General features: G+C 41.3%; 1 protein-coding gene across 1 annotated transcript in view; it reads right to left on the bottom strand.

Moving 5' to 3' along the window:
- Positions 1-803: 803 nt before the first annotated feature.
- MRC2 (mannose receptor C-type 2) overlaps positions 804-8,556 on the bottom strand; it is a 135,398-nt gene continuing 127,645 nt past the window's right edge. Inside the window, exons 28-30 of the mRNA XM_073683147.1 lie at positions 7,650-7,829; positions 6,526-6,552; positions 804-4,403 (exon numbers count right to left, since the gene is read on the bottom strand). Coding sequence (XP_073539248.1) covers positions 4,180-4,403; positions 6,526-6,552; positions 7,650-7,829 — 431 coding nt within the window. The 3' untranslated portion in view covers positions 804-4,179. The remainder of the gene's footprint in view (positions 4,404-6,525; positions 6,553-7,649; positions 7,830-8,556) is intronic.

Raw genomic sequence — 8,556 nt, 5'->3', positions numbered from 1 at the left:
TCTGAAAATCCCAGAGCGTTTCAGAGTAAAATATACATGGCTGCAATAACGTGTTTGAGTCTTGCTGCCCGTGGTTCCTGCAGCATGAATCAGATGACAGTTTCCCTTTAAGACACACATTGAAATAATCGAGCCACTCGTGTCTGCAAGTCACAGACAAAAAAAAATTGCAGATGGAAAAGTAGTAGCAGTGGTGTAACTTGAAGCTTGTGGGCCCTAGTGCAAATGTTTCAATAGGGCCCGACGTATCAGATCAAAGGCCATAATAGTATTGGTCTTCTCATATAGGCAAAAGGGATCTTTTAGTGACCTGAAATTCCAGGCCCCCTGGATGTTACTGGAACCCCTGCCCCCACTATAGATATGTCTCTGCCAAGTAGCCTTCCTGGATGACGTGAGAAGCTGCGACATTTTCATGGTCTTGCTGTGACGCAGCATAGGCTGTCCTCTTTAATATCTTCTCCAGGATAAAGACATGGCACGGATCCTGCTGCTTTTGTGCTGAACACACTGGCTCTGTATTGTTGTAAATGTCAGATAACGCTTGCTGATAAATATTAGGTGAGATTAATTATAGTTACAGATAGAGGAGAAGACCTGCGGCTCTCCAGCTGTTGTTGAACAGTATCTGGCACGGTGAGCGCAGCGTTGTACTACATCAACAGATGGATCACCTCCTGTTACCAGAAAAATATCCAAATATCACTGTAGAGCAAGTCTAGAAATATGAGCTACATTCATCATGCAGTCACAGATTATCATCATTATAGAAGTGTGACAACAGAGAAAATAGGCACTTCTGCTTTTTGGAATTTTTATTTGCTTGAATTCCTTGGTATATATTAATTTCATCCTTCAGTTTCCTAAAGAGGACATCTCAGCTTTCCTGCCAGTCCCTAAACAATCTGACATTGTCATCACAGGCTGGGCTTTATAGGTGTACAAGTATATAACGGACAAGGGAGGCCTTCAGGTGACAACACCATTAGCACCCCAATTACCAAATTCTTAAAGACATCAACTGACTTAGGCATATAAGGGGTTAAATGACAGCAGTTGTAGCTAATTGGCACCCTGGTTCAGCATCTGCCAGCTCCCTTGGGCATAAGCTTAGGGGTTAATTGATTTTCTAAGTTTCAAATGGGCTAATTCTGGAGTTTAAAAATGATGGCTTATCTAGCTTAAAGGGTGGTTCTGTTTTTTGAAAACCCCCTTTCCCGGACTGCATTATGTTTTAAAAATAACTATGCTTCACTCACCCTTCCCAGAGTCCTGCACTGAGTCTCTACCGCTGTTCCTGGTGTCTGTTATTGTCTGCATCTCTAATGTCACGTCAACAGCACTGCAGCCAATGACTGAGCTCTGTGGTTCTGCCTGAGTTGATCATATGAGCCGCTACTGATTGGCTTCAGCTCTAAATAACAGGCAGATGCAATCCACACAGGCAAAGAAATCAAACCATAGATGTCCATAAATTAAGTTATGTGTAATAATGAGAAATGACACAGGGAAAAAGTATTGAACACAAAGAAAGAATGGTGCAAAAAGCCATGGAAAGTCATGACACCAGCTGAAATTTATCAGTAATTAGAAAGGAATCCTGCCACTTAGTGAAAAATAATATCAGCTGGTTCAACTGATGGCCTATAAAAAGGTGTCTCATTACAAGGTGCCACGCAAAAAAGATCTCATGATGGGTAAAACTAGTGAGCTATCTCAAGACTTTTGAAACCTTATTGTTGTAAAACATACTAATAGTATTGCTTACAGAGGAATTTCTAAACTAGTGAAGGTCCCAGTGAGGACTGTTGGGGCGGCAATCCGGAAGTGGAAAGAACATAATTTCACCATAAACTGGCCACGACCAGGTCTTCACCGCAAGATTTCAGACAGAGGAGTCAAAAGATTTATTAGAAGAGTTGTCCAAGAGCCGAGGAGCACCTGTTGAGAGCTACAGAAAGACCTGGAATCACGTACAATTGTTACAAAGAAAATTATAAGTAATGCACTCAAGATTTGAAGAGTGTGTGGAAAAATGGGTCAAAATTACACCTGAGCAATGCATGCGACTAGTTTCTCCATACCGGAGGCGTCTTGAAGCTGTTCACCGTGTTCAATACTTTTTCCCTGTGCCATTTCTCATTACTACACATAATTTATGGACATCTATGGTTTGATTTCTTTACCTGTGTGGATTGGATGGGTTGTTAGCGACGTCTGGTGAGACTTTCATGTCAATAGCACCTTTAGAAATATATTTACTTAGAAAACTGGTGACGTGTTCAACACTTACTCCACTCGATGTATATGCATGTGTGTATATCTCACTACACTAACACATCTATCTATATATATATATATATATATATATATATATATATATATATATATACACACATACACACTGTATATTTAGGAAAGCTGCTTATTGGAGAAGGCTGATGGACTGATCTGGTCCTTCAGCAGTCGTTTTATTTTAAGTATAACAAGAGAGGACGCTATGTAAGAAAGAGTGTGTGATATCACTATAAATAAGAAAAATAGCAGGAGAGTCCATAAGTTATTGTCCCCCTGCCTCTTTGCTTCTAACGCCACTCGCTGCACTTCCAGATGTGTTAGTGTAGTGTAGAAGAAAGGAAACAGGGAGGTGAACAAGTGTGCATATGTGACCGCACAAACGCCGGAAGCATTCAGTGTTTGTTCTGGTAAGCAAGCACTGTCAATCAGAAGCTGAGGAAGGGCACTAATATGCAAATGAGGAGGCACAACAGTGCACCAAACTCTTGGCCACACCAAGGGTACATCTGAAGTCTTCTTATTTGCATGTGAATTAAACATTATTTTCTTCATCACTGTACCAGTAATAGGTAGAGTGCTAGTATGGTTGTTATAGGGGATAAGTCTCCTACAACACTGTATGCAGTTAAAATGTATTTTGGGGGTGATGGACTCCCTTTAAATACATCCAAATTGAAACAAGATCTGTCAACAGCAGCTTGTTGATAGTTTTCAGACAGGTATTTTTTTTTCTACACCGGTCTGTGTTCAAGTGGCCAATGCGAGCTTATGTCCAAGTCTATACGGATGATCCATACTCCGGTGTGCAGTGCAAAGTTGGAAAAATGCAAAAATTGTGAATTTTGCTTTGTGGACTTTTATGTGGCAATTTATACCAAGCTGAAATGCCGTGCTGTCCATTGAGAGGCAGTGACAACTCCAAAAACACACCGAGGGACATAATTTCACCCACACATCACACATATAAGAGATAATGATACAAGTAATTGCGTTCGTGTTTATTATCTTTGGCCACATACCTATATGCCAGCCCTGGACATATGGGCATACATATATATAGTCCTCTCATGTCTAGCGCCCCCCAGAGTATAGCACACGGTGCTCTCACATTTGGGACCCCTGGACTATTTTTCTCCTTCGCTCCAGAAGATGCCCAAACATTGGAGATGGAGACACTGGGCAAAACGTCCTCTCTGATACCATGGCAGAGAGGAGATATCCTACATATTCCGAACCATACCTCAAACACGTCTTCTGGTGGTTGGTGAGATGAGGTTTTATCAAGGTGCGTTCACTCTTATATGTGCAATTTTATATAATTGCCGAAAAAGTGCAGTATAACGTTTCCATCCAGCAGAGGCACATTTTTGGTCCGTATTTTACAAAAGGCGAAGATACCAGAGAGAATAAGCTAGTTACTAATGACAAGGCACAGGAAGAACAAACAGAGGAGAAGAAATGCAAAGAATTTACAGCGTCTATGTGATATAGCCAGTTTGGTCACAGTACACATGTACACTGCCAATGTAACCCCCAAATCCCGATATTTATTACCTCCTAATTCTAAGAGTGAACGCACCTTGGCTAGTTTATGCTCATGTAGGGGGTACAGATAGGCAAAAGGGGGCTATTTTCAAGGTATGGGGTCTTGCCCATAATTATGGCTTCTTGATGTTGGAGTACCATGACATACATTGCTCAGCAATGCTCGACAGCCCCCAAATAACACTGACAGTGTACACATTCAATTTCGGAAAGGGGCATCCTGCACCCTCTGTGTTATTAAACGCCACCTCCATCATAAGGTGATTAGAAGAAGAAAAAGTCTTGATGACCCAACCCCGACATTTTTGTTTTCCTGATGTCAGGACTTCAACTCTGCTAGTCTTGTTGTTCATTCATTTCCATATCTGACACCAGAATGTTTTTCTCGATGGCTCCTTCTGGGCCGGTACTGGTGCGGCTGTATCTGGCACTCTCAAAAGCTCCCTGCTGGGCTGCGAGTTTTCTGCGGCGGTACAGGTAGATGATGACAACGATTAAGATACACAAAGCGAAGGTGGAGAGCACTACAACCGCCACCGCCGTGCTGTGCTGTGGTAGAACTGCGAGGAGAGAAAACCAGTTAGATGTTTGGATTTACTACACGCTGCAACTTAATGGAGAACATAAACTTGCTCAATGCTGGATAAGATTTATATCCATCTACTAGAAAATCATAAGGAAGGACTCATGAATAAAAAGGGGTTGTATATGGTCATTTAAAAATAAAAAAGCTGTCTTTCTCCAGAAACAGTGCCACACTTGTTGGTAGGCCAGATCTGGTATTACAACTCAACCCCATTAAAGTAAAAAAGCGAAAAAAACAAAAAGCAACCACATCTTATACAATCACTTTTTCCAAAACTATTTTTCAGGTCTGCTCAGATTAATTTGTCTTTAAAGCTAAGGCTACATGGTGACTTGTGGCTATATGACATTAAAGGGTGACTCCCTTCTTCATAAATGGGTATTGTAGGATAGTGCTTGTAAATGCAAGAAAATTTGTAATTAACTGCTTATTAAAAATTTCAGCCATTCTAGAGATATTAACACTTTTTCTTTATAGCTTGTTGCCTTGGAGACCCACCACCACTGCCAGACAGTAGAACAAGCACTGTGCATACAAGTTCATTTCTATTGCGCTTGTAAGCACTGTTTAGAAATTGGCCAGGATCACTGTAGAGTGTTGTTACCTCCTAATTTCAGCTCAGTGCTTACAAGCTATACAGCAACGAGCGGCGCTCAGTCTCCTAGGCAATGAGCTGTAAACAAATTATAAGTGTTGATATCTCAGGAACGACTTAAAATTTTAGCAAGTAGTAAAAGTGCTTTTATTTACAAAGACCATCCGACAATATCCACCTGTGAAGATGGGAATAACTCTTTAAGAATGCAAATATTACTCCGCCTGTTGCAACTAATCATGTGATCATACTGAAATCCAGCAGTAGGAGCTATGGACGCAGCAGCTTGCAGGTCACAAAGGGACTACATTTACTATCATTACTTGCCATGTAGTAAGGAGACACTGCCATCTTATGTCGCAAGGCTACAATGTGCCCTGTAGTCCTAGCCTGAACCTAAAGTGGTGCTCTATTAAAGCACCACTCCAGTGTTTTTTTTTCAGTGCTGGAGTGGCGCTTTAAATGTAAGCCCCGCCCCCTGTTTTTATACTCACCCTTTACAGACGCGGATCCAGTCCCATGGCGCCATCTTGTGCCCGTAAATTCTGACTGGTCGAAGTCAGAAGTTACGTCACAAGAGCTCAATGCAAGTCTATGAGAGCCAGAACAAGGCCAGAATGAGGCCAGAACGAGGCTCTCATAGAGATGTATTGAAAATTGACTCCATGAAACACTGGAGCTGCCGGCAGGTCACTTTTCCACCGGAGACCAACAGAAAGCAATGCTGGAAAAGGATGAAGACAGCGGCAGGTGAGTATGAGACAGGGGAGGGGAATTACATTTAAAGTACCACTTCAGCAGTGGATTAAGAAAAAAAATGCTGGAGTGGTGATTTAAAGGGAATCTCTCTGCATATTTTGCTATGTAATCCGAGAGCAGCATTATGTAAGAGCAGAGAGCCTGATTTCAGCGATGGCTGCTTGGTGCAGTTTTGATAGAATCCCTGTTTTTTCTGCTGTAGATGTAGAAGTGGTTAGAATACTGAGCTTTGTATAACCCCGCCCACACCACTGATTGGCTGCTTCCCGTGTACACTGTACATTGTTATCAAGCTGCCAATCAGTGGTGTGGGCGGGGTTACACAGATTAGCCTGACTGCTGTGCATGTAAGACCGAGTCAGTCAATGATTATCTCCTTCTGATAAAACACTGATTGTATTGAAACTACAGCACACAGTCTAATTAGTGCCACATCCCTGGAATCAGGGTCTCTTGCTCTATATTGTGCTGCTCTCAGATAGGTGATAGCTCGTTTTCTCCTAACAACCTCTTTAAGCTTAAAGGAACCAATGAAAATTTTTTTCTAAGGATTCCCTGATATGGAGATCCTCCTTGGTTATGGCTTGACACCGCAGAGAGCCCAGTCTCCCCACAATCCTGCCATACAGTCTTTACAAGGAGCACTGTTGTGCGGTATAGTGAGGAGGGGGATCTGAATAGTTTGTGCACAACAGCTACAACATATGTGCTTGCACTTTAGTGTGTTTGTGTAGTTACTTACCAGATCTGTCCAGTTTAATTTCTTCTACTAAAAGAATTACATAAGAAATAGATTATTTTCTTCTACAATCATTGCTAAATGCACTTTAGACTTTGCAAATAATATGGCTCTAATTATTTTACAGCACCTCTGCTTATAAGATTTGCTCCACGTCTACTTGACAAGTATTATTTATTTTAATTATCTAGCTTTTTAGATTTGTTTTTTTCTTCATTCATTACATTGACCAAATATAAATCAGCATCTCAAACAGTTCATTTTAGATCTATTTTAGGTTTGCATTATCAAATAATCCATTTTCTTAGAGGAGCGATCCATCAATAATATGATAAAAGGATATCTAGCCCCTGGCACCTCCAGTAATCTGAAGGGGATTGCCTAAAGACCATATACACATTAGACCAAGATTGTCTGAACCCACTGGTACCTTTGGTATCATCCAACAGTCTAATGTGTATGGGGGCCTACAGACTCTTCCCTGATAAATTATGTCAAGGGAGATAAGGATTTGACATGTCCTATTTTGGACTGTCGATACTTTTCTTCTCCCAGAGATAAACCACAGCTGAAAGAGTACACAGGAACTGAGTGTTGTTATGGGGGGAGCGATCCATTGTATATGGAGGCTTTTAATAAAATTCCTCCCCACTAGTGGGAAAAAGATGTATTACAATAGTTCTCACAGAAATCGATGAGCTGCTGGCATATTGCACACCACTTACATGGGACTTCCAAAGAGGGAAAGTGCAGCTACTCTGGACTTGGGCTAATAAACGAGTGTTCTGTGGTATAGGGCGCTCTTTATTACTTTATAATTTCTTAGCAGCGTATTTCAGAATGTTTTAACCAGTCAACCCCCCAGGTTATGTACCAGGCTCTTCAGGGGTGGTCATTATGACATATTCCTGGGCACAGAACCCTTGATGCACTGACTATCAACTCTAGATTAATAGATTATATCACTATGGGATTTACAATACTTTGTTAATCTGCCATAAATGATAAATAGATAATTACTAGAAGCATTTGTTAGTGGACCTCTATGTGGGCCCATTTCTGGGGGCCAAAAAATTTAGGCCATGTGTAACCACTTTAACATTTGGAATAGTAAAATTCGAGCTTACCTCTAGATAGTTTGCAAATGACTCCTTTGCTGATGTTGGTGCAAGAACCCAGACTCCACACGCCATTGCTGCCTTCAATCCAGTAGCAAGAGTTTGGGCTTAATAGACTGGGTCCTGAGTCATGTTGCCCCCAATTGGAGTAATTAACCGGAGAATTATCATTCCATAAAAGTGAACCTTCTGCAAGAGAAGACGACAAAGGGCACAATGTCATCCTAGTAAGTAAGGGTCTCCACTGCAGCTGCTGAAAGTCGTGCAATCATTTTAACGCAAGGGTACATCCATAAGTGATACAAATGATGACACTCCTCTGTAGATTCAGCTGAAGATGTCAGGATGGTGTACGAGTGTTTCCTGGTCCCATCTCTAAATACAGTATGTGTACGAGTGGTATGGTGTACGAGTGTTTCCTGATTCCAGACACACAGATCAAATCTTCAGCCATATCTGGATATAAATTTCCACTTATATAATGATATAGGAAAAGCCAAAAGGAGAGTCCAATAGTGAAAGACCGCTAGTAATGAGGCACAGCGCCTTAAAGCTTTTATTACACTAACAAAATGCCAATGAATAAAGATAGTAAAAAGCAGTGTCCAGCACTTAATCCACATGGTGTGTGTATTGCACACTTGCCCAACTCAAGTTTCGCCATATCGGCTTCATCCGGGGCGTGGCAACATCTGCTATTTAGAGCCTGGTAAGTCCTGGAAACACCCATAAAAGATCCTGACATATTCATCTAAGTCTTTTTTACCTGCATGGTGTATCTACAACCCCTGGCAAAAATTATGGAATCACCGTGCTCGGAAGATGTTCATTCAGTTGTTTAATGTTGTTGAAAAAAAGCAGATAACAGACATGGCACAAAACTAAAGTCATTTCAAATGGCAACTTTAGGGCTTTA

The sequence above is a fragment of the Phyllobates terribilis genome, unplaced genomic scaffold (assembly GCF_046119375.1).
Source record: "Phyllobates terribilis strain yellow unplaced genomic scaffold, ASM4611937v1 Scaffold_5__5_contigs__length_657084704, whole genome shotgun sequence".
NCBI lineage: Eukaryota > Metazoa > Chordata > Amphibia > Anura > Dendrobatidae > Phyllobates > Phyllobates terribilis.
Note: the sequence above shows the minus strand (reverse complement) of the source record. Positions and strands in the feature narration are given on the sequence as shown.